The sequence below is a fragment of the Centroberyx affinis genome, unplaced genomic scaffold (genome assembly GCF_046629955.1).
Source record: "Centroberyx affinis isolate AG114_WGS23_722 - 3 ecotype Tasmania unplaced genomic scaffold, CSIRO-AGI_Caff_v1 ptg004114l_1, whole genome shotgun sequence".
In the NCBI taxonomy this organism is placed as follows: Eukaryota; Metazoa; Chordata; class Actinopteri; order Beryciformes; family Berycidae; genus Centroberyx; species Centroberyx affinis.
In genome coordinates this window covers 357,000-383,691 of record NW_027281890.1, presented here as the reverse complement: position 1 = coordinate 383,691, position 26,692 = coordinate 357,000, and the positions used below count along the sequence as shown (strand labels likewise).

The window sequence follows — 26,692 nt, the reverse complement described above, 5'->3', positions numbered from 1 at the left end:
TGGGTTTAGCCAAGCGCTGCTCTTGGCTAATATTAACGTGCCTAGCTAACAAGGTAACCAGTGGGTCTCAGACAGAGGTGTAGTTAGCTAGTATGCAGCTGTCCAGTTCTCTCTTTGATTCTCTAGGTTTGTTATTTCACCTTCTTGATATTTTAAAAAATCGTCGTTTTGTGATTTTCACGCGTTGGAAACCCTCAGCAAGAGATGGGATATGTACAAAGCGCCGCGGTCAGTTCAGACGTTGAGAGGGGGGATTCAAAAGCAGTCGACGAAGCACTTGAAGGTAAGCCTGAAGAATCTCATGGATGACAGTTAAATGAAAATGATAGTACGCCTAAGGGGGTTTAGGTGTTCCTTAATTGTCTAGTCAGAAGTCCAGTAACCTACGTGATGCCGTGTGTCGGTTAGGTCCTTCACCGGGGTGTGTGAGGCAGACGGAGAATGTGATCTGCTTCTGGCTCGAGTCCCCCGGTCCGTTAGCGGTGTCAGACGCTCCCCCCGCCTCCTCGTGCCACGCAGCAATGTGATTGGCTGATCCGAGCCGAGTGCGGTGTGCACAGCATCAGCAGCACAAGTCAGGAATCCACTCACCACGCACAGTAGAAAGCAATAGATTTACAAGGATGGGTAGACTGCAGACGCCCTTGACCTGAAATCACACAAACTGCAGAGAAATGCCCAGAGAATCTGATATCTGTATCGCTCTGCTTATGTGCTCTGCGTTGGGGGCGAAGGAATTGGGGGACATTGGGGGAATAGGACAGAGGGTTCCCAAATTGAGGTCCAGTGACCCCCAGGGGTCCTTGAGGGAGCTCCACGGGGTCCACAACAAAATATGTTATTGGAATATTAGTTTATCTTCTCTGTTACTTTATTCACTAGAAATGAACCCCATGAGACAATCCGTGAGAGTGACTACACCATTAAAGCAGCAGGGCTATGGACAGACAACACATATTTTATCAGATGATGTTTCCCTGGGAATAAAACCATTATCAAGTGGAGGTCTGTGGGCTAAACGTCTCTATTAGGGGGTCCTTGTCATGAAAAAGTTTGGGGATTTCATGTCTTGAGGTTAGAGAGGCGGCCTGCTGACCAGAGGTCGCCATTTCGCAACACTGGAAAAATGTGGGTGGGGAAAATGAATGAGTAACTCTCTTGCCTCCCTCAACAACTAGCCTAGTGTCAAGGCTCCCTTGAGCAAATCAGTTGACTTTCTCTGGATAAATCAAGGTTAGAAATACTTTTTCAGGCACTTTCAGTAGGTGGCGCTCTAAACATAACAGTTTCAATTACAAGGCAGGCAGCCAATATTAAAGAGCGCGAGAGTCAGGTGTTTAGTGACCTTACAATGACATTTCCTGCGACCCTTGACCGATCATGTGATTTGATTTGATTTTCTTTTATTTTCGTGTCATGCACACATAGTGCCCAACCCTCATGGGTTTACAGGACACCAAAGTTACAGTTACAGTGGTCACACATTTCATTTCATTACAAAATTACAGATTATTATACAGCTCGGTCTTAAACAAAGTATTCTGCCTTCTCTCCCAAGCTTGGCAAATAAAATCTGCTACAAAAAAGATTCCCTTCTTGAAGCACAACTCAAGTTTTTCATAATCATCCAGCCCAAAGAAATCAACATAAATAGAGGACATTTTACTAAAAAGTAGGCTACATCCCTTACGTCCTCATAGAAAGGACAGTAAAACAAAAATTGAACCTCATTCTCAATTTCACCTAACTCACACAACAAAGTCTGTCCTCCTCTGGAGTGGCATTAAACCTGCCAGTCTCTAGGGCTAATGGTAATGTTCCTGAACGTAATTTGTGCACATAGGTATCTTTGTCTTTTGTTTAAATTATACTTCACATACGGCTCTACACTGTAGCTACTCTTTATGAGACAATAAGAATAAATGCTAAAGAGAGAAATAAAAGGCGTTTTTGTGTATTTGATGGTACAACAACATACACACAGGTGTAGCTCAAACTTCTTGTAATCAGAAATAATTTCTACTTGCCAGAAATGGGACTGAAAGCTATTGAGATCTACATAAGTACTGTAAGGAGGAGCAGATGCCACCATGTGCCGATGATTTCTGAGTATTAGCACCGGCCTCAGCGCTGGCCTTTCATAATAAGTAACATTTGTCACAGCCTGTAGGATGAGCTTGCCGGGCCCTATAGGCTTTAGGTGGGATTGCCTACAGCTAACGCAAGCATGCGTTGGTGGTGTTAATGATGATGATGATGATGATCTAATAGGCCTGTAGAAGAACAAAGACACAACTTTCCAACATTCGGTAGTATTTTCCTTTCATCTTTTTTCTGGCAAAATGTTATCAACCAACACAGTAAGTTTGGCACATAACATAATACTATTTGTGAACTAGCCCATAGGTTGTAGTTACTTTATAAAAGGGATTTGGGTGTTTTAGTTAACATTAGGCGACATCTAGTGGACATTAGCCATGTCCAGCCTGCAGGCTTTTTAACCTAAAATCTCATAAATGAATGTCACACTCGCAAGGCCGCTAATAAAACATTTTTTAATATATTTCATAACACAGAATATATACAATAAAATATAGTGATAGATTCAGTGCAACATCAAGCTGTAATAAATATGAATTCCATTAATTTAAATTACCAAATATTCGCAATAAATAACACCGAAATAAATACACACAGACAAAAAATTCTTGTCTTTGAGTTATGAGGAAAGTAATGCAAACATTGGAAAACCAAAGACCTAAGTTTGAATTACACCTGAAGGACTGGCTTCCCACATCCAATGTGACAATCCAAATCGACTTAGTCTGGTCTAGGATAGTCTTGGATTTGTTTTAGGTCTGGCAAACCCATATTAAATAACATTTCATGAAAAAAGCTCAGAGCATTGGAACCAAAACTGAAGAACAGAACAGACATAGAAGATCTCACAAAATTTCCCTCAGGAAGACATTCACAGATGAATATTGTGATATGGCTCATAACAGAATGCTTCAATCCTGCCAAATAAAATAACACTGACCTGTAACAGGGGTAGATCTCTAATAAACCTAAATGGAAGGCAGCTAAGCAGGCTTATCGCTCAGACACACTTGTATGTTTTCAAACTCAGAACCTAGTAGCTATAGATTTCTTACTATTCTGAATAAGTGATATTTTCTTTAAGGCGTGACTTGACAGAGGATGGCATTCACTCTTATTAGCAGAAATTATTAAACTCGTACCTCCTTGATATTTCTAGATTTTAAATTAATTGTGAGGAAACCAATGGATCTACCCACCGCAATTCCCTGTTTAAATTCACAAAAATTGCCCCATGAGAGTGACTTCAGTGTTAGCTGTGATATCCTAGCAGTGACTTGACGGACATATTATGATGCAAGACAGATTAAATGATAGGAAAATATTTCTGGGATGCTATTTTGAGTACCGATGTGCAAATTTCAGTTTGACTACAGCATTTGATGTTCTGGAAAGGCCTGCCGGGCCTCATTGGCTTGAGAGATTGTGATGCAAGATTGACTCAATTTTAATGAAGGTAGCTTTTTCTCTTCATCAAAATCTCTGTAGGCCTGGCTATAGGTCTTGGTGGAGGTCACTGTGAGAGAGAGGGTGGTACTGCTCCTCCATGCCTGATTCAGCCTGCTTCCTGTGGGTCACTAGTCTCTGGTAGCGGGCCTGCTGTTGGTGGTCTGGGTCCACGTTAACCCAGCTGTTGGCCACCCACTTAACCCCACGGCTGACTGGGCAGTCTCCGTGGAGGGAGTACTCATCTAGCTCACCCATCCAACCTGGGAGAAGAAGATAAACAGTGAGTAAGAGTGAGGAGGGGGATTTTTTTTGTGACAGTAAACATAATGGAGTGTGGAGAGACAGAGTGAAAGAAAATGTGGAGAAAGGAAGAACGGGGAGAGAAGGACAAAGGACAGACAGCAAAAACCGAACACTTCATACAACACTTAATATTGATGACTCCTCCTTCTAGCTGGTAAAGATGATGGTTATGTTTCTGATAAGATCATCTGACGTGCTTTATTTATTTATGGAAAAAGTTTATTTCTCAATTCTGTAGCAGATCCCCTTAGCCTGTAACAGATCCGCTTAGCCTCAAATTATTTTCTCATAGAATTTACATGATTCACGCAGGTGACCCGTTTTGGGATCAAAACCGCGGATATCGCTGAAAGGTGATTTTTGTTTTTCTTTTGCACCCGTTATAAGGTGACAGCGCCACAGAAGAGTGTCGATTACCAAAGTACACTTGTGTTTTTGGGTCTGTTGAGGGTCTGGTAAATGGTAATGACACAGGACTTTCCCATGTAGGAAGTTCACTTGACTGTGATTGGCTCCTACACAGGATGGACTCAGATAAACATAGTGTAACTTTCCCGGGTCGCGTGTGTGAAAAGGGTACAGGTAAAACCTCCCGTCCTTACCTCTACCATCAGAGAGGTGGTTGTACCAGAGGAGAGCCGTCCCAACTGTGGGGTTCACCCTCAGGTTCCCTCTGCCACATGTCTCCTGGGTGTCTGTCAGATCAACTCCGTCCTGGACCAGTGCCTACAACACAAAACAGTAAACAGCCTGCGTCTAATCTTTTGTTTTGGAAGGTGATATTCGTTTAGGTATCAGATTCCTTGTCAAGGGTCAGCACTGTCTGCGTGTTATCAGCAGCATTCAGGGCATGTGTATTTGACAATGGCACAGTGGTGAAACAAAAAACACGTGCTGGTTCATGACCTGGGCTGTGAGCACACACACTCACCTCCTCCTCATAGGTGCGATTGTCCGCCACAGGAAAGGTTGTCTCACCACCCTCCTCTACAGAGTTGAGGTAGAATAACACAGTAAGATACCTGCGATGAAAAAGGAAGAGAGAAAAATACAGATAACTTGCGTGAAAAAAATGTCTTACCATTCTACAAACAAAGGGACATTAACTGGTTTTATGCAACTGCACTCTGTTAGAAAGCTAATGACACTAGTTTGGCAGTGATATTTGATATCTGCCATATGCAAAATGTAACTATAACAACAACAACATTGTTATAGTTGGGCCTAAAAACAGAAACAACATGAAACAAAAAATGTAAACCACTATCCAACCACTAAGCCAAAATGAGTAAACCTACAAATGAATGAGACCAGTGAATAAAACATTTATACACATTATGATCATTCTAATGACCTAGTGACCAAATTAAAAACCTAATCGATAACCTCAGCGATAATTAAGCTTGTCCATGTCAAAAAATATGAAAGACTAAACTTAAATTAAATAAAAGCAAAAATGTTTCTTATCAAGAACTGTTAACTGAACCAAAACCGACTACTAAACTAAAACAAAAAATACAAATCACACACACACACCTGCAAGTGATCTCTGAGAGTGCAGATGTGTTTCCCGCTAGTCGTGTGTGTGCACAGGTAGTCTCTGAGTGGGTGGGGCTGCTATCATGGTGGGCATTACTGAAGCCTCCATGCTCGTAGCGAATCACCTGCAGTGGCTCACTCAGCTCAACCAGCGGAGAAGGCAGACGTGTCAGACGGGTCACTCTGAGTAAGAGAGAACATAAGACGACAAAGACATTTATATTACCAAATTACGAGTGTGTGGGTTACTGAGAGCATGTCGACGTGAACCCATGCGTAGTTACCTGTTCCTGAGTGTGTGTAGCACATGGTGTGATCCCGGGCCTTGGTAAAGCCACGTGTGTTTGCTCCTCCGTTTGACCTGACCCTGGAGTGTCCCGCTGCGGTGTTGTCCAGGGCGCTGTGACACGTCATACACACGCCTGAACTCCTCCAAGGTCAGCATGCCTGTCAGGCAACACACACACACAACCATTCAACACAGTGGACTATATACTTTCCTTCAGAGAGCTGGAACACAAACCTACTGCATAATAACTTCAAGATACCGTCAAGATAACAACAGATATGAATGACATCTAATCCACTTAATTTATTATGTCAATCTGTTAGTTCTACACTATTCATTATCACAATTCCAGTTCAGTTAAATTTAGTCTTGAAGACTTGGGCAATGTGGTGTATAGTAGGCTGTGACAGCTCCCCTCTCTCTTTTTCCCCCCATTCCTTCTCTCTATGTACAACTGTATGCTGTTACTCTCAGCTGAGTGAACGTCCGGCCCCCCTCCCTCCCCCTGGGAGACCGCGCCCCAGCCGAAACAATAGCTCTGGGGTGCCGGAGAAGAGGAGGTTGGGGGGCGGTGTGGAACGAAAGAGTGTGTGTGAAAGGAGGGGTGAGTGGGGGGTACAGGGGAACCGGGGGAAAAAATTAAGGAAACGGGTTGGAGGATAATCAGATTTTAATGAGATAGGATGAGGCACATCCGGACCGGGACGCGCACAACGCCTGGCATTATGGCATCAGGTCAAAACGGTGTCACCCCTCTTCCGGCCTTGCCACTCACAAAGACTCACACGCAATCACAGCCACCCATCAGCCACTTACTCTTACCAGAAAAAGATCACTAGGGAAACACTCACATGTACGCAAACACACACACGCAAAATGGATAGAGATTAGTCCCAGCAGAGACTGTATTTGAATTGCAGAAATTTGAATTTGTCATGCTCATCTTGAACTGTTGAATTCAAAAAATGATTTTTTTAAATAAATGAATTCAAAAATTGAATTTGTATTCACCATGAACAATTTGAAATTTAATTCAATGTCTTGAAATCAAATGTGATTATTGTTGAATTTAATAATTAAATTAATAATAATTTAATTGACAATAATTTCAAATTCAGTTTTCTCAACTCAGATTGAACTCTCTGAGACACAAGCAAATGTGCAAAGATCAAATCCAACACTGTTGGAGAGCATTCTGGCACTGCAACCATAATACTGTCTCTACTGCAACTACTAGTTTCACTAGCCCATGTGGCCGGACATATGCTCTCTGATGTGGTGGCATCAGAGAGCATATGAGGCAAGTATAAGTTTGTGACCAAATGTAGCTCTTGAAAGTGTAGAAATAAGACAAAGACAAAACTTCAGCTAGCTGTTGAAAACAGCTAGCTGATCTGAGCTTGATCTTTGCTCATTTGCTTTTCCTAAGTCCCCGGATGTGTCTCAGAGAGCTCAAACTGAATTGAGAAAACTGAATTTTAAAGTTAAATTCAATAAAAATCATATTAAATTTCAAGCCATTGCATTACATTTCTATTTGTGCCCTACAAATTAAATTTTTGAATTCATTTATTAAAAAAAACATTGATTCTTTTAATTCAACAGTTCAATATGAGCATGACAAATTCTAATTTATGCAATTCAGATACAATCTCTGCTGGCATTAATCTCTTTCCATACACACAAACCTTCCCATGTGCAAGCTTGTATGCGCATACATATACACACATGTTAATTCTTGTCATAGTTTAGTGAAGCATTGTAATACTTTACCACAACTTCACTGACACTGTTCTTGTGATGATCTTGGTCACAACAGTCACACACACGCACACACACTTCTGCACAACACGTGAACACATACACACACCTGCTGGGCAGGCCTCCAGGCCAGTGAGTATCTGCCGTAGGTTATCTGGGCTCAACCAGGTCCCATCTCGAGAGCGTGAGTGACTCACAATCTGGACAAGAGACAAGGACATTTTTTCACTACAACAAAACACATACTGGCAGTTCACATAATTTTTCATGACTTCTGGATTTTTCTTGAAGTTCATCTATTTTCCTCCTCCCTCTGTATGGCACATGACTACAATAGATCTCTTTCTCGGTTTTGTCTCTGTCTGGTCACCTCCTGCTTCTGCAGCAGCCCGTCCTGGTCCAGGTCCAGCAGGCTGAAGACCTCCTCTGTGCTGAGAGAAAGCAGTGGCTGGTTTGACTCCTCTTGTCCCCCGCCTGGTGCTGTCGTCTGGCTCTCCATCAGGCCCTTCAGCTGAGCCAGCTGCACCACCACACGGCACTCCTCCTCCGACAGGAAGCCAGGAATCTCTGTCAGGAATAGGAACAAGACACGAGTGGGGGATATTAACACACACTGCAGTCTTTCCCATGCTTGATTTAGGTGTTGTCAAAACTTCTCAAACATCTGAACGTCCTTTGAAATAGAGGCACATGCATTTGTTCTACCCACCCAACTTATCTTATGCATTAATTTACATTTTCCATTGCAAATGATCTCATGTCTATATATGGCAGACTGGTAAGACTCAGTCTGCCATATACAGACATGAGATTGTTCAACATGGCTCTTGCTTTTTCCCAGGATAGAACTGAAGTGACACAAGGAATAGTTTATCCTGGTCAATGACTTTGGACAGTACAACTGAGCTGCTGCACTTTATGACTTTGCCAAATATACAGATATAGCAATGGAAGGCCCATATTATCATAACACCAGCCAGTCCTCAGTCTATCCTAGATTAGAGAGAGGATTGAGGAATTAGAAGCCATCACAGAGATTGACTCGGAGATGAGACTACGCTGATCAAAAGCATGCAAAGTGTGGTTGAGCTTCCGGGTTTGTTCACATAGCCAAACCACTGTGAACAATGAGTCAGACCTTCACACATGATGATAAGATGAAAGTGAAGCCCCAAGTTGAGGAAAACCAAACAAACTGAACAAGTTTCTTTTCAACTGCTGATGGAATAGCCCAGCAGTGACAAAGACTTGCACTTGAAGGACATGAATAACTTACAAATTTCTCAAGTCTAAACATTTCCACTCACAAACTCTGAGTAGTTCAAAGTCAAACCAGAAAGAGTATACACACCCACGCCAAATGGACCTTTATTTCACACAAGTGACAGTGAGTGAGTGATTGACCTGTAAGTGGATTAGAGGGTCTCAGTTAACAGTGCTGCTTGATCTGTCACACCACTAAATGGATTAATTTAGATTGCCTTACATTGCCTTTTAGGATGAGGGAGCAATTTTCAAATAGTTTGATCAATGTAAGCAAATAATAATAATATGATTAGGATGTGTAGGCTCCAAAAAACCTGAGAAATTCCAATAAAAATCTTATCACAGTTGAGTAAAATAATTTCTCACCAAGAACAAATTATGTTTTCAGTCTTCAGTTTTCAGTTAAAGGCCTCATATTTGATTTGTGTGCAGATGTAAAATGAAATTACATCTTGTATTTAATCTTAAATTATATATAATAATAAATTTAAGATGTAACTTGTTGAAGCAAAAAAAAAAAAAAAAAAAAAGCATGCCACCAAGTTCAAGTTTGTTTATTTATATAGCCCTCTCTCAGCGGTATGTTTGAGCAGATGTGTAAATGGTATATAATGAGTAAACTCTATTCCCCTTTGTCACTCTCCAGGGAGCCATTTGTGGTATATCCTAGCCCATTGATAGTTTTAATGAGCCAGGGCGCTGAATTTCTCCAAGAGGAAGGTGAGAGGTGTTCTGCGTCGCCATTTCCCCGGGGAGGGAGTCAGTGGCTGCTCATACCGCTGCTATCCAGTAAAAAGCCTATATCTCCTAAATGTCAAATTTTCATAAACTATTCAACCTGACCAACATGCATTTTAGAGTTTATACAATGGGTTTTAAAAGGGTTTCATAAGACCAGTGCTTGTAGAATTTTCTGAACCCATAGAGGAGCATGTAATCCTTCAAGTTACGTTAAAACATGAAAATCTTTTGATCTTGAGTCGCAAGGTTTTTTGAAGGACAACAGCGATATGTTAGTTAGTATATGGAACGGTATCAATCAGTATTTGGTGTCATTATCCTTTCTTATACCCACTAATGTGCAAAGAGGCTATCTCCACGCCACCTAACATCCACACAGTTAGTCACAACTTCTTTCCACAGCTCCTTCCCTCAACCATTTGTTCTGCAGCTCTAATCCCGACACATTTACCACCTGGGTTACCTGGAAAATGATAGTCACACCACTGAGACCTAATTTATGTATTTTATCAGATGGATTTATAGGCGTTATTAAGACCTAAGATAAATGTGAGGGCATAAAGTACCGTTTCATTGTTCCCTCCTGTTCCCTTCCACCAATCCATCCGTGCCCGTCAGTCTCTTCCCCTGTTAATAAAAGGCTTCCGGAAGGTTGGCTGCCTGTACAGTAGAGGCCTTGTTTGTCCCCAGTGTCTGTTACACTGTACCCACTTGGTTAATCCCCATTGTCCAGTCAGGCCTCATTACTCTGGATAGCTGATATGAATGAAGGGGACTGAGCCTTCCTCCTCTCCCTCCCTCCTCTTTCTCTCTCTCTCTCTCCCCCGGAAAGGAAGTGACCTGCTTGTCTGAACAGGAATCAGGCCACGGCTGCGCAGCGGGACAACACCAATTCTGTTTGTGTCCTATGCACATGCTCACACACACACTTGCAGTGGATCTCGCTATAGCCTTTGACACATATAAGTGTCCATGCATAGGTCTCTCACCCTGCACTTGTCACTTTCACGCACTTTTCACATGTTGATTATCTTCTCTTGAAAGGTTATCATACTATCACTAGAGCTGTGATGACCCAGCTTAATTATCTCCTTACTATTATGCATCTTTTATCTCTCGTCAACAATGATTAATCACAAAGAATCCCATCTTCCCCTCTTAGCAGGAGGGATGGATAAAGGAGAGGAGTGAAAAAAACGCAAAGAGGTCAGGCCAGGATAGAGGAGTTGGTGTGAGCTGGAAGAGAATTTGGGACGGAGGGGGTGGAGGAGTTTCACGACATGAGGGCGTCTCTCTTCCTCACCTCAAGCTGTGGGGATGGAAGGGGCAGAAAAGCCAGAACAATCCAAACGCCACAACATCCAGCTTACTCGTCTTGAGCTCCATCACACACACTTAAAGCCTCCTCACAAATTAATTAAGAGTGGATCCCCATCTCAAACACTTTAATTTGTACCCCACCCCTCCCCCCTATTGTTCCCTACGCCTCCCCTTACCCCTTCCTATGCAAATGTTATCACCGCCCACTATAAATACACCTATTCTGCCATCCCCTCCTGCACTGTCATACAGAGATCTTCATTCACTCAAGAGACACACTTCAGGATTGTTTGCTCCTTTCCAACTTCTGTCCCAGGATGACTTCTGTGCTTTGTCCTCATTTTACCTCCAGAAAATCCCACCATTCAGCCCACCTCCTATTTCTCCTGCTGCTTGCTGGGCCTGGCAGCACATTAGCCCTTGGTCCTGGTGCTGGTAGAGTAAGAGCTGGGGCAGAGGGAAGAGTGAGAGCTGTGGCTGAAGGTCGGGTGAGATCTGGGGGGAAAGACAGGGGAGGGGACAGGGCGAGCGCTGAGGCCAACGCTGAAACTAGGTTTGAAGATACTAGTGTTTCTAGAGCAGAGACGGAGGCAGGAGAGGATGGTGGAGTGTGGGGTGACCCTGGCACTGGTACTGGTTTAGTGCCCATGCTCTCTATGGGTGGGGGTGGACAGTGGGAGTCCCGCAGCTCTTCCCGTTGTGTCCCCATCCCGTCGGGCATGGCCTTGTGCCAAAGCATCGGCTATGACACCATGAGGATGCCCAACCTGCTGGGACACGAGTCTCCTGCTGAGGCTGTACAGCAGAGTGCCAGCTGGCTGCCGCTACTCGCCCGGGAGTGCCACCCTGACGCCCGCATCTTCCTCTGCTCTCTCTTCGCCCCTATCTGCCTGGACAGGTGAGTAAACACAAAATCGTTCTGCCTTTATTCTATGATTATACAGTCCAGTTTTGTAGGAATTAAGATTATGATAGGACAATGTTTTGTAAGCTTAGTTCAGAACCCAATAATAGTCACAAGCATGTCTCTGCTGTATCCCCAGGACTTAACTAGAGTACTGTCATGTGTATAATAGCCTGGGTCCCAGTGTGAGATTAAAATTGGGTCCCAGGCTGAAATAGTTTAAAGAACCCTTGCAACTAGGGTGCTGAAAAAAGGCCAAGAACGCAATCTAGCTAATGGCAATGCGTTACTGAAGGGAATGTACATGCTGAATTGAGGGGAAATGCCGCTTTAGTCCATTGCCTACACAAAAAGAAACTCACAAATCTGGGGTTGCGATTAGTGCTTTTCCAGATTAAGTTCTTAGGTAAACAATAGATAGAAATCAGAAGGATATTGTCATGGTTTCTTTGTAAAAAAAAAAAGAGAGAATTACTAAGATAGAGCAGATCTAAGACCATTCATGAGAATGTCCACAGGTACAGAGGAATAAGTTGAGGAAGCGTTAACGGCCTTTTGAAAGCTATACAAATCTGGGCTAGCCTCTCAGGAAAGTCCCTGGTTTCACAGAGACTAAGCCATCAAAGCACAACCATGTCCTTTATTCCAAAATTGAACACCTCTCATTTGAGAAAAAGAAAAGCGAGTGATGAAATGTTAACTGATCTGGTGTAGTTTGTTTCCACCTACAGCGCTATTGATTTGAACCCTTCATTCTATTCACTGCTGAGAACATTCCCTCTCCATCCCTCCTTTTCAGGTTTGTATCGCCCTGCAGGAGTTTGTGTGAGTCCGTGCGGGACAGCTGTGCACCAATCATGAGTTGCTATGGCTACCCCTGGCCTGAAATTCTACGCTGTGACCAATTTCCTGCAGACCATCTCATGTGTATTTCCTCCATCACCAACACTAGTGTTCATGCAGGGGGACGCAGAGGTATGAAATTGGCTACACAGATAAACAGCCTTTGGTTTGCTTTATTCAACTAACTACTTAACTGGTGGTTTGCCTATTTCAGTGCCTCAGGCGAGCTGCCGGGACTGTGAGCTGGAGGAGGCCTCCTCTTCAAAAGATACACTGGAGACCTTTTGTAGGAGTGATTTTGGTGAGTAGCAGTATGCCTCCACTTCTTCTTTCCTCTCTGGTCCAATCCTTGATTATATGCCCTTTAAGTTCTTCATTTTATTTTATCTTGGACAAGAAGTAGAAGACAAGGCGATAAAAGGAGGGGGCTCCTTATGCCAGTGATATCAAATATGTATTAATTAATGTATATTTGCTGTTCACTGTCTTCCCAGTGGTAAAACTGCGTCTGACACGGCTCAAGTTCAGTCCTATAAGTCTGTCACAGTTCTCCCTGGCCTCCAAACTGGAAGTTCTGAAGCACGGACCCCTGCTGGGTGGGCAGATCCGCTCCCGCATTGAGCTGTGGCTGGAGAGGGATGCCACCTGTGTAAGGAACATGACACGTCGCCACCCTCGAGGTGGCACCTTCCTGGTGACGGGCACAGTGCAGGGGGAGCGCCTGGTGGTCAACAAGGCCTTTGCATGGCAGAGACACGACAAGAACCTGATGGCAGCGGCGCGCAAATGGAAACACCACCGATGCAGGAGCTAGGATCATGTGTAGGGTTAGAGACGTAGAAAGAACTGAAGATCTGAAAGGAGCATTAAACTGCTGTGGGCAATATGAAGGTTTAGGGAAAGCATAGGCATAGCATTTGTCAGAATTATAAATCTCAAGCCAAGGTAGCAGGACTCTGACCGCATCCCCATGACTGTAAATTATGCTTGATCAAGTTGTGACCATATTTATGTAATTAAGGAAAAGATGATATGGGTTGGACACAGGAGGTCTCAGAAAGTACCAAGCTCACTCACAGTGGAGGATAAAAAATACAAAATGATGAAAATGTACATATCTACGACTTATAGTATAGTATAACTAAATATTGCTGGTCTATATTTGTATGACATTGACAAAAAAATAAAAATTGTATTCCAAATATTGATGGTATGCCATTTATTCATGCATGGCAGCTAATACCCAAGGAGCAGAGTGTCCTTACCAAAGAGCAGAGGTTTCAGGCTGAGCGTCTTCATCTCGTGTGTTCTGTCTGGCATGAGAGACACCTGCTGAACATGACCCACCTATGCATGTACAAGAGGCGTTATTAACTCAGTCATGAGTTACTAAGTGGCATTATGTACTGATGCAATTTAAAGATTTACTCGATTCTAGGTTGGGCTGCCCCAGTGAAATTCTATCTAGGTGGTGAAATCTGAACTATTCATTCAGTATCAGTCATGAGTTCTCATTTAGTGGACTGTGTATCAATGGCTTTTGATGGATAAGGATGGAGTGATAATGCTGTTATCACCAAAATCATGAACTAAACCTGTTGCCAAGACACAACCTTCATCACATTAAATAATGTAAATTTCCTCACCCGTATCCCTTCAATGCGAGGAAGACTGAAACTTTGACGGTAATCATCCATATCGAGGTTTCGGGAATGTGGGCCAGGATGGGGCAGAGGGCTTTCACCCTCGCTGATGGGTGCAGAGGAGGCCCCATCACCATTAACAATATCCCCTGGACCGTTGTTGTAGTGCACGTAGAGTAGAAGGGCAATGACATTTAAGATGTAGACATGGAAGAAGACCATGACCACAACGAAATAAGCCCGAGAGCAGACATTACTTTTCTGAATGTGGAGTCGATCTCGGCCCGGCAGAGCGGAGCGATACGGGGGAATGTAGGGCAACGATGTGTCGTCGATGGGCTCATCCTTCTCTGATAGGTTTTCCTGAGCGTCTCCCATCATCGCATCGATGAGTGGATTAGTCAATTGTTGCACCAATTGACTAAAGGAAATAAACGCAATGCAAACCTGGTGCTATTTGCTAGGCACTGGCAATGTCTGTCATTATCGTTTTGCTGAATTTGCAAATGACACAGCGAACAAGCTTACCTTTGCTCACTAGCTGGCTGCCTGACGTTAGCCAACCTAGCCTAGCCTGCTAGTGCCAGATACCATCTTTAGCTAGCTGCGTGCTAACACCCATTAACCTCTGACTGTTTTGGACAAAGGTAAAACGCCGTCGTCCCTGTGGTTTCTACTTAAATGTACAGGGCGTTTCCGCGCAAAAGCAAGCAAGATATGTCGCAAGTTGTTTTCTTTGGTAAACAAATGTGTCATCATTAACGGAGGTCGCTTAATCCCGTGTTAGCTGACTAGCTGATGCGCTGCCCCTGACAACCTGCCTAACAACAAGAGGCAGACACGCCAACGACAGCGGAGGAGTTTCCTTTTCGACTCCTAAAATACACCGTTAGCGCCCTCTAACGGTGAACTCCAAAGCAAAACAAACCGCAGACGTTTTGCTGGGACCCCCAAGAAATGAAAATTCAATCCAGGTACGAAAGCTAAAAATAAAAATAAATAAACTTTATTTGGGTCACCGAATGAAAATGTTACAAATAGAAATGTTATAATAACCCTTAGTCCAACAGAACAAAAACAGATTTGGATGGCTACTATAAGCAATGAAACAAAAACAAAAAAAAAAGTATTTATTTGTTTATTTGTCAGGGACAATGCAAAACAAACATTGTAACAGGTTACAATCACATGATACAGATGTGTTGCATATGGAATTTCTAGCCAAGGTTAAATTTGCGACCCCTGTCCCTGGTTAGGCTTTTCTACTTAAAAATGGTCATAACATATCATTACCAAAAGTACATTGGTTAATTGAGCACATAATAAGTAATGACATTCTCATATGTGTGACATGATCATACAAAAATTACAATATTTACATCAGATTACAATCATTTTACATGTGTTGAATTACAAATGAATTGCAAAATAGCCACTTGGGCTAATAAATCATCTTTTTACAACGATAACACCAATTTACTTTCTATGTTCATTTTGTTGGTTAATTGGCTAGTATCAAATGTCTTCTTTCATAAGATCTCTCTTCATACAATGAGAAAATAATAAAGAATGCACCTGAATAGAGACAATTGTTCTAAAATGCTTACTTGTGACATTACTATTTTACATTTTAAATCTAGATGTTAGAATTTTTATAATTGAACATTGGTATACAGGCTACTCAACTAGTCCCAATAGCTCATCTGGGCTGACGAAAACATGCTCTTGATACAAGGGAGAGTAGAGGGAATTCTGTTTGGTTGGTCCACATGGTGGCAGTGAAGACCAGAAGGCACGCTCCACTGCACAAGGGTATTTTGTTTGCTGTGTCATAGAGCTTGTGATTTCCAGGGGGTCCCCCAGCAATATGAGGACTAGTTTAATTTCACTGTTATTTTATTCAAAGATAGGACATGTGAGAGGATGTTATAGGAATCTCTGCTCTCAGTTGTGTCTCCCCACTGTCACCTCTACTTCTACAGGAAACACCACAGTATTCCAGCAAATCATATCCAACAACAAAAAATCTTCTCATATGGGCGGTCCCTGCAGACAAAATCTTACCAAATGGGGGTTCATGACCTAATGTGCATCAATCTGGTGGGCCCCCGACAGAGCAAGTTTGGGAATCCCTGTCATAGAGTGACACTGTAATGCACACCATGCTATAATGCCATTGTGTGTGTATGGGCTGCTTAGGAATGTAATTGACTGTAATCCCCCTGAGCCAGCTCCTCCATGTTTCCTGATAATAATACACCCCCCACCCCCCCACCCCCACCCCCCACCACAACCCCACCCCACCCTCTCTTCTCTCTTGGTTTTGCAGGTTGGGTGCACACTAACTCAGTGCCAAGTAGACTTTCATTCTAGCAAATGGACCTTTCTGGATAGACAACAGGAAGTATCTTACAGCCCTATAGCTTACCATTTTTTTTTACTCTATGGAAACTTCGGGAGGCCTATAGGTTTATGAATCATTGAATGTAATCTTTTTAGGGAACCTTAGACTAAATTATGTATTATGCAGTTAAGTTTTTAGGACTGCCTGGTTTGTGATCAATATGACTTCAAACGTCTCCTACTTGACATCCCGTTTGGGGCTTCAGAACAATTTTTTGTCCACATTTTTATCCACATATTTTCACTAATCCCGATGCTAACTAAGTGGTGGTGGGTGATACAAGGCTGTTGAATTTCCATAATTTTCAGTACATAAATTATTCAAAAGAAATTTTCTCTGAGGTGCATATTTAGATGGGAACTGGTTTTGAATAATGAAGCCTAATTTCCCCTGTGACATTGGCCCCCAAAATGAATCTATCTGACCCCCCTTTTTACACACACACACACACACACACACACACACACACACACACACACACATAGAAGAGACGGACACACACACACACACACACACACCCCTTGCGGTGTTTTCCGGGATCACGCCACTGCTTCCACTTGGGATCCACAGCAGCGATATGGCTGATCATCACCGGACGGGACGGTGTTGTTGTCAGCTAAAGCAAAACAAATCATGCGGTTTAGCCGGTCAACAACGCACTTACTGAGCCGGTGGGACATTGCAACACACCGTATAACGCAGGGATAAGACTTATTAGCGGTTAATAGGGCATCTATTGTGTTTTACGGCGAACTAGTTGGAGGAACTTGTCGCAGTGGATTCGTACCAACGTGCTGGATTACCAAACTCAAGTGGAACAATAGTCTCCCGCAGCAGAGACACTTAAGCAGGTTAGTGACATCGGTATTTTGTTTATGTCATCTACGGTCAACGTGTATGCTCCTGTAATGACATTGGCATAAGGGGGCATCGAGAAACGACAGCTATATTTTCAGGTTACCTTATCACCTGACATTGCAGGTGCCGTCGGTGTGTGTAGTTTCTGTTTTGTCTCGGAAAAACAAAAATATGTTTGCTTTTGACATGACTGTGATATATGTAGCCTATATGAAAGTGATGAAATCTGGCGTCAGATCTCCTTTAGGATAAATAACTATAGTAATCGTATAATATTAGGATACTAAACATCACAGCGAAAGCCTAAGTCCCTAGGAATATTATAGTGATAACCATTGGAGATTGAAAATACCATAAAGTGCGATAACGTCACTATAGACCCACTTCTGTGTGGCACAGACACACTGTAAGTCTCTATAGGGATATTATAGAAACATTAGAGTGATTTTTGGTCATGGTCGGGGAATCCTAAGCCATGTAAATCCTTGGTTAAAACACTGAGAGCTGGACCCAGTCCCGTTCCTGTAGAGTTTCTCACCCCAGCGGGTTGCTGTGTAACTTTTCTTTGCCCTGCCCGACTCTCCTCCTCCCGGATACATGCGTCAGGAAAACACGGGGAGAGGAACTGACCAAAAACGCAAGAGGCCTGGGAAGGTAGAGGAATCTCTCCCGGGCCCAAGCCGACCCGTGTAGTGTTTTGTTTTTTGGTTACATGATATTTATGAAACGGCTGCTGCCACTGTGTGCGCTTTGGCTGCGGTGATGTCGAGTTATAGGCGTTATTGTGAGGATCTTCGCCCCGTCCGCAAATGGGACAGTCCAGTGTGGCGTTGCAGTGTTGTCGATAACCTCACGGATAGAGCCGATGGCAAGCCGTATAGAAACACAGATAGCACCAACACAGCTCGGACAATTTATGCCAATTACAAACGCCTTTCTCTTAATATGTTTTTCTCGGCAGCACGCTGGGAGTATCGCCGAGAGATAAATTATTTATGGCTCTGTCAATGTGGGATGTCCAGATTGGAAATAATGAGCATCCGGCAAAGCCTTTGCCCTTGCCACGAACCCCGAACGAAAAAACTTATAATATTCCTATAGTATCCCTATAATAATCTTATAATATCCCTATAATACTCACACAGGGACTCAAACTGTCTGTGGTACTCAGTAGTATAATGACCTCATCGTTTTCATTCCTCATCATTTTTACCTCCTATGGTATCACTATAATATCACCATATAGTCCTATATTGACGTATAGTTCTGCTGTAGCCTAGTATTTGTATTGTATCCATCCACAAATTCATATAGAATTAGGCCTAATAGTTCTTCTTTCTGTCTGTTTTGCCAAGGGGGACTTCCTGCATGAACTTGATTTCATACAGCCATTGTTCAGGATGTCCTGAAACCAATTACAGCTATATAGGATCCCCCCTAGCCCGTGTGTCTTGTGGTTTGAATGTGTCCCAGTTATAGCCTGTTCTATGGGTAAATAATGAAATTACGGGGATCCTTCTGCACTGTGTGTGACCCTGTGTGGAGCCAGATATGCATCCTGTCCAAATCCACATAGACAAAACACTCTCCTTCCTCTTGTGACTGAAAGTGTGCTTCTATTCTCAGGCCGTCTGCCTTGTCTTTTGCAGTCTTTCCTTAAATCACTTTATTTTTTTTCTCTGTGATTATATGTTTTGTGTCTTGTCCTTCTGCTTTCTTCATTCATTTTATCTCCTTCCCTCACTTAATTCCCCCTCTTCATCTGGCTCTCGAGATTTGGGTTAAGTGAGGAAAAAGATGCTGAGGAGGAGCCAGTGGGCTAATAAGGAGAATGGACTACTTATTGGGTTATCTGTCGGTTTGTGTGTGTGTGTGTGTGTGTGTGTGTGTGTGAAGGATTCTGTAGTCGGGCAGATTTGTGCATTACTCATGCATCCTCAGGCCCCTGCGCCAAGCAGCGCTCACAGTGGCATTGAGTGCCCATTCCCCTCTGCCACATTGTATGTGTGTGCATGCACGCGTATGATTCATGTGTCCCTGATGCGTAGAAGACTGTTTGTTTGTTTGTGAGAAAAAAAGGGGAAAAGAGAGATATATGAGGAAATATGGTATCTGGCTGAAACCAAATGAGATCTAGGTCAGGCAAACTGCCTGATTCTCCCCTTCTGTTCTGACAAAAATTAATGTGTGTATGTGTGTGTATTATGCGTGTGTGTTTGTGTCTGATATGCAATCAGCTGGTGTTTGTGTATGGAGTGGGGATACTGCCGGCTCAGGTCCTTGGGTTCATTCATTCTGTTGCTGCTTAAAGAGGTGGAATTGGCAGAGGGATCCCAGAGCCGGCCTGGCACGGATCGCATGCTGCAGTGCTGTGTGGCATCCCAAGCACTGGTGGGATGAAGTTTCTACAGCTGAATTTGAGAGTGAGAGAGACAGGGAGGTGGGATGGGGGGGGTGGGGGTGGGGGTGGGGGTGGGGGTGGGGGGGGGGTGGAGAGAGACAGACGGGGGAGATAGAGAGATGTGAAATTTTCAGCTTTCTCAGCCTCTCTCCGTCATCTTCTCTCTCCTTCTCTTCACCTCACACAGAGAGAAACTGCAGTTCCAGCCTGGGCCTGTAACCTAGCAACCCAAACGGTGTGTGTCTTGAATAAATCAGACTCTGTGTTCCCTCCTCTGTCCTCCTCAGGGGTGTGTCGGTGCCAGGCTCCTCACCTCACCTCCTTGCTAACACACCCACTCAGCCACACACACATAACATCATACATGGTGAGAGAATGTCTGACTCACTTTCTTTCTCTCTCTCTCTCTCCTTCATTTTCTCTCTCATGTCTCTCACCCTATTAACCCTCGTTCTCTCTCATGTTTTTTTTATTGCGCAGCGCTGGTTAGAAGCCTAGTGAAGTCATCAACAGACCGCTTTGAAACACAACTAAAACAGCGGCCTTCACGATGTGGAGGCTGCCCCTCCGCTCTGTAGGAGCTGTGTGTCAGAGCGGTGGTTAGCCGGGTGTCTGGTGAGCGTGGTCTGCACATGCTGCAGCCCGGAGCCACATGTCTCATCCCACTCACTGACATGCCTCTGCCAAGCTCTCTTCACACTGCCACGTCCATCTGCACAAGACAGGACACAACATCCAACACACACTCATAGCCCTACTTTCTTCCTAAGTCTTTTCCAAAGTTTGACCAACACAGATATCCTATAACTACACAGGAAATGTCTTATACTAGAGAAAGTAGGCCAGGTGCTTGGTATTAAACCATGAATCCATAAAAAAAAGAAAGAAATACACATGTTATATTAGGCATAAAAGTATCTTACTGAAAGTATCTCATACAAATAGGTTTTAATTCTTCCATAAAAAACTATCTACTATATGGGACAGCCTATATCCTATATCACCAACGTATTAAGAAATTGGGGATTTCAAGTATGTAATATAGAGTGATACCCTGAAGTCTTTCCCCCTAAGAGCCGCTGTGTAATGAGATTCCCATTGCATTACTGTTCATGCTAATTCAACAGAGATAAGACGAAGACTGTGAAATTAGTCATTATTGTGAGTCCGTGTGTGTTTGTGTGTGTGCATGTGTGTGTGTAATGCTCCTGAGTGTGTGTGTGTGTGTGTGTGTGTGTGTGTCGACGGTCACTTCAGCATGTGTTTATCTGGTTAATAAGCAGGACATTATATTATCAGTATCTCTCCCATAATGTAAGTCATTTACTCCTGAAAACTCCTGGATGACAGCGAGGTCGCAGGAGGAGAACCCAATCTCTGTGTCCAAGTGCGCTTCTTCCCTGATGAAGTCTGGGAAAACATGCAAATGAGGGGGGGAGGGAGATTGGTTCCATGCTGATAATCCATGGGTAACGGATGATCTGACATGAAAGCGAGATCCCCCCCCCCCTTCTCTCTTTTTCTCCCTTCTGCAACTTTTTTTTATCGTCTCAGAGAGCGATGCTTCTGGCTGAGGTGCAAACTGCTTCCAGCCAGGCTGATGTAAATTGGCAGACGCAATGTTGTTAGTGCTGAATACTTTCCTAAGCGCATCTCCTAGTAAAAGAAGCCAGTTGTCCAGAGTGGGAGTAGCTGGATTTGAATTCCCTCAGAGATCTGGGTGTCTCTAATAGGCCTGAAAGACTGAGAGACTGAAAGGATGAATGGCTTTTGTTGAAGCCTCCAAGGTTGGACACAAAGAGAAAGGCAGTGGGTGCCGTGTGTGTGTGTGTGTGTGTGTGTGTGTATGTGTGTGTGTGTGGGGAGCGCGCATACACTTGTGCATGTCAGCCCCTGAGCCCTGAGCAGGAAGTGGAACGGAGACAGAAATACTCTGCCATGGCCGCCTCTACCTCCAGGCCAGCAAAGCAGAGTGCAGAAACAAACCAGGAGGAACGGGCCGCACCGAGCGACTCCAACACACATAAATACACACATGCAAACACACATACATACAGTGAGAAACACACACACATACACTCACATAACCAGATTTTAAAGGTACTATCTCTCAAGCGCACTCTCTGCACAATATATAACTTTGGAAGCTCAGTGATGTGAAAAGGCGTAGACTACACACACACACACACACGCTCACACTCAATACAGATACACAGGTCAGTAGTGAATAGAAATAGCAGTGCTGGTAGGAAAAACAATACTTTCGGGCATTGCTTTTTTACCCATTTTGTTGTAAGCACAGAATGCCTCTCTCCTGTCACAACATATGTATTGAGAGCAGCCTTCCATCAGTGCTTCCTGGTTGTCATATGGTCTCCAGTTTAAGTTTGTTGGATCACTGGTGTCAGTGTGTGTTTGAGCCATAAAAACAGTTATGTATGGCGCACAGGCCTTGATGTAGAGCTTTATTCATGTGCTGTATTGATTAGTTTCTTGCCTTCTGTCATTTTTTCCATCAGACTAGATGGATGCTCTAGTTTACACGCTGTGAGTTCAATAGGGATACCTGATGGAGCAGTTGGAGCAAGTGAAATGTGTGTCAATCACAGCTCATCTGGGAGGGCTGCCGTTGTCTGAAACCTCTGGGGAGCTGCACAGTCAGCCTTTTCCATGTTTTTTTTGTATGTTTTTGTTTGTTGCTCTCTTTCTCTCTCTCTCTCCCACTCCCTCTCTCTCTGTCTTTCGTTCTGCAATGTTTGCACTTGGGATACATAACAATGAGAACACACGCTGCGTGAGCAAACACAATCATCGGGAGACCAAAGAACTGTAAAAAATGCAGAGAGGCTGCACTGCAGTAGTTTCAGTGCACAATGAAGACAAATGCTAAATACAGAAGACTAATGGGGCAACTGGATATTGCGGTTTACAGCGAGAATGATGACAATGGACATGATGGTGATGATGGGGATGATGGTGATGATGATTGTCCTCTTCCTCCCCTCCCAGGCCTGTGGGCCCCCGGCGGTGCTGCTGAGATGGACAGGATGAAGATAATCAAGCGGAGGCTGTCCATGTCTCTACGCAGCGCTCGGCCCGTCGACGACTCCCTGTCCGAACTGGCTGAACAGATGGCTCTGGACGAGCCATCTGCAGCCAGGGACAACGGTGAGTGTGCACACACACATACACACACCATACACACATATATGGACAAGCACACCAGCAGACATACATGCAGACATATATGAGAGGCCATGTAAGAGTTAATTCAAACTTTGCTGTTCACACACACACATACATACGCTTGTGAAATGATCACGCACACTAAAACACTGACACATACTATACATATGTGTCTATGCAAATATCACAGTTAATCCAGAAGGCATTTCAGTATAAACAGAAGAAAAAGTTAAAAAGAAGATGGCTGGACATCATGTGCTGGCAGTATGGTGAACAGTGATTGCGTCACATCCATATCCTTCTTGGGTCTCGCACAATGATCGGTTTGTTGCAACCTCTTTTAAGACGTGTGTCTCACCACACAGTAGAATGCAAACCACGTCATCACATAGCAATTTTTCATGTGCTCCATTAGTTCAAGACTTCAAGACTTCATTGGGAGCTTCGTCAACATGTGAAGAATCACTAAGTGATGGAATGGTTTGCAAGTGATGGTGTAGGTGGTGAGAGTCCAAACAGCTGCAATTGATCATTGCAGGAGACTTGAGAAGGTTATGCTAAATTATGGCAGGACACGTTGCAGCGCCCTTAGCTGCTTATGTCTTCCATTTATACTGAAGTCTGAATAAATATGTATGTTAATGCAAGTATTTTAGATTTATGTGAGTGTGCAAGTGCTTCACAAATTTATGTATTTATTAGTATGTGCCTAGATGCAAGTGTTTCATTCGTGAGTGCATTTCCTATGCGTGTGTGTGTGACCTACACAGCCTCGCAAACATCGCTCACAGGTACAGACACACACACACACACACAGACACACACACACAGAGCTTGACGTGAGCTATTCAACTCACTGGAGCCATCCTAACCTTCATCATCTCCACCTCATCAACATCATCACCCTCACCTCACTGTGCACAGGACTTAATCCACAGCTGGAAGGCCATGTGGATAGTTGGCGAGAAGGTGACAGGAGGAATATATGGGAAATGTATGTGAATTCACAAAGTGTTTGTTTTGTGTATTCACATGAGCAAAGGGGGACTATTCCTTTAGAGGAAGCAGCAATGTCGTTCTAAGGACTTCTATGTGCCATCTGCTGGGCATCTTGCAGGACTGCAGGTCCTCATTGTGGAAAACGCAGAGAGACATTTCACCTGAGTGTGTGCGCGTGCCTTCAGTCTTGGTGTGTGTGTGTGTCCTATCCTTGTTTCAGACAGAAACCAGGTCAGAACACGGAGCAAGGGAAGCTACCTCTCCCTCATCAGCTGCTTCTGTCTCAGAGAAAAAGAAAGGGAAAGAGTGAGAGAAAGTGAGAAAAACAAGAAAAGTCCCTGTGTTCAAATATAGCCGTGCTTATGTTTTTTTTTTCTTAGCCCGGAGATGCGGGCTGCTTTGCAGTTTGGATGCAGGGAGTGTTCTGATTGTTCGCTGTTATCCCTGCTCCAAGGCCCCGACATCTCCTTCTTCCCCTGTTTAATTTCCCTCCCTCCATCTCTCCCTCCTATTTTTACATTCCTCTCCTTGCTCTTTAATAGCTCGAGTCATGTTGGTTCATTTCCAGAGAGAGCAGAGAGCAAGGAGAAAGTGAGAGAGAGGGAGTGAGATGGAGGAAGTGATGTAGAGGATGAGGAGAGAGATATTAAACTTTAACCACTGCTCTACATCCTGTACTTTCGATCTCATCTTTTCTCTCTTGCTGCTCCCCTTACACCTCTATGTATCTAAGTCAGTTTGTGTAAGAAAGTGCTGACGGAGAGAGAGGGGCTGGTGAAAATATTCCTCACATTTGTTGAGGTGCTAATTAGAAGCCATATTGAAGCCGGCGCTGACCTTGGATCTGTTTTCTCACCATGCTCCGAGAGAGTTCAGACCTGTGTTACTGGAGGAGAGACTGTTAGGGAATCATGCAAGGATTTGAGCTGGGAGCCAGAGGGAAAATTTAAGCCCCAAGTTTGGGGATCATACTGGGATTTACAGTACAATGTGGAGGAAATTGGGGATTATTTCAAATAGACGAGATGTGAGATGTGTGGGCGTATATACACACATGCAGCGAAGGGGATTTATTAACGCAAATTAATGTCAAAGAAGGAGAAGAAAGCTTATGCTTGCTGACAGTGTATTCCACATACTGATGCACATTTGTGAGGGTTAGATGAAGGTGTAAAGCCTCAGAGAAGACAGAGGAGCACTGGTTTATACCCACAAGATGAATTGTCCATCCCTGATTTTTCTGTAACCTCTATAACACCACCAGTCTCACACAACCATCATGATCATCCTAAAACTCCAACTAAGTCCATCAGCAACGCATACAGTATTCCCAGCAGCCACTTGGTTAGCTGGTTATCTGCTCCGGCTCCTCCATCAGTGTTTCCGTTCTTCCCTTACCTGTGTGTCCCGTGTCCTACAGTATGTCTGCTATTAATTCTGCCATACGCACGTATCTCTTTTTTTAAGTCTCTTCAACATCACTCTTTGTCAGCCTCTGTCCCTGCCTGTGACTCAGTATCTGTTTCTCTCTGTTGCCTCATACACTTGCTATGGCGTTTTCTATTATTTTCACCAACTGTCAGTACTCACTGTATGCCATAACTGTTTCCTTGTCTGACATGACTACTGTCACTGTATGCATTTCCATCCTTTTTCCATCATTAACACTACTACTACTACTACTACTACGACTACATATTGTACTGTTCCTATGTGTTCTACTACCGTTCTGTGTCTGGTCTCTTTGTGACTTTGTGTCGTCTCCTTTCCTCTGTCTCCTTTTCTCCCCCTTCCCCTCCTACAATTTCTATCTTTCTGTCTCTATTTCCCTGCTTCCATTTCTTCTCCTCTGCTCTTCCTCCTTCTCCTTTACCCTCGTCTTGCTTTCTTTCTCTGTCTCTGACCCCTTCTGCTCTCTCCCCTCCCCGCTCTCACGTCAACCCGCCGTCCTTCTGGTCTTTCCCTCGTGCCTCCTCTCTTTTCTCTCCACTCCTCTGTCTTTCTCTCCCTCTGTCCCCGGCTGTCCGTCTGCCTCGTGTGTCTCAGAGCCCATGGTGGTGTGTGCCGCGCACCCCCCCGCCTCCCACAGCGCCCCCTCCTTCCTGCGTCAGTACGCTGGTCAGCTGGGCCGCACCGCCCTGCGCAGAGAGCCTGGTGGGGGGCTGGAGCGAGACAGAGCCTACCTCAGCCTGCACAGGACCGGATCCCTGGGTACACACACACACACACACACACACACACACACACACACAAGCAAAGAGACATACACATGCAGTAAGACAGACATGCGTGCAGACACACATATACACAAAGGCACATAAAGAACTCATCACACACTGTTTCCAGCATTTCCAAGCATTTCCTATATAGCTCTTTCTCATTCTCTCTGTTGTCATAACATTCATATTTTCACCTCTTCTGTGTGTCAGTAGAGAGATTCAGTAGAGAAAGCTCTTCTGTATCCTCATCCTCGCACGTGTAAAGAATAGCTTACTATTCAGCTGCGGGTCTGTATAGCTGCTTGGAGAAAGCTTCACCAGAGCAGAAGGTCAGTCTTGAGTGATACTGCCACCTGTGGGTGGAAAACTCACACACACGCACACACTGATGTCATGCACTGATGTCATTGTAGTTTACCACACGGGGAGGGAGGGTGTGTGTGCGCGTGTGTGTGTGTGCGTGCATG

General features: G+C 44.0%; 3 protein-coding genes across 4 annotated transcripts in view; 2 read left to right on the top strand and 1 right to left on the bottom strand.

The window, feature by feature from the left end:
• Positions 1–2,600: 2,600 nt before the first annotated feature.
• Positions 2,601–14,906, bottom strand: LOC139663764 (transmembrane prolyl 4-hydroxylase-like). Its single transcript, XM_071542499.1, has 9 exons — positions 14,162–14,906; positions 13,781–13,862; positions 7,812–8,008; positions 7,551–7,641; positions 5,676–5,838; positions 5,389–5,574; positions 4,784–4,874; positions 4,455–4,578; positions 2,601–3,809 (listed from the first exon to the last, which is right to left on the bottom strand). Exons 1-9 carry the CDS (start codon positions 14,537–14,539, stop codon positions 3,595–3,597), a joined length of 1,527 nt encoding a protein of 508 aa, XP_071398600.1. The 5' UTR covers positions 14,540–14,906; the 3' UTR covers positions 2,601–3,594.
• On the top strand, positions 11,383–13,329 carry LOC139663765 (secreted frizzled-related protein 5). Its single transcript, XM_071542500.1, has 4 exons — positions 11,383–11,666; positions 12,472–12,647; positions 12,730–12,816; positions 13,010–13,329. The coding sequence occupies exons 1-4, from the start codon at positions 11,416–11,418 to the stop codon at positions 13,327–13,329; spliced, it is 834 nt and encodes a 277-aa protein (XP_071398601.1). The 5' UTR covers positions 11,383–11,415.
• A 2,242-nt stretch (positions 14,907–17,148) lies between the features above and the next one.
• LOC139663746 (cyclin-dependent kinase 17-like) overlaps positions 17,149–26,692 on the top strand; it is a 37,152-nt gene continuing 27,608 nt past the window's right edge. Inside the window, exons 1-3 of one of the 2 annotated variants that reach the window (XM_071542472.1) lie at positions 17,149–17,413; positions 22,831–22,989; positions 26,053–26,217. In XM_071542472.1, the coding sequence (XP_071398573.1) occupies positions 22,860–22,989; positions 26,053–26,217 (295 nt within the window). In that variant the 5' untranslated portion in view covers positions 17,149–17,413; positions 22,831–22,859. The remainder of the gene's footprint in view (positions 17,414–22,830; positions 22,990–26,052; positions 26,218–26,692) is intronic. The other variant, XM_071542473.1, reaches the window with a different exon arrangement.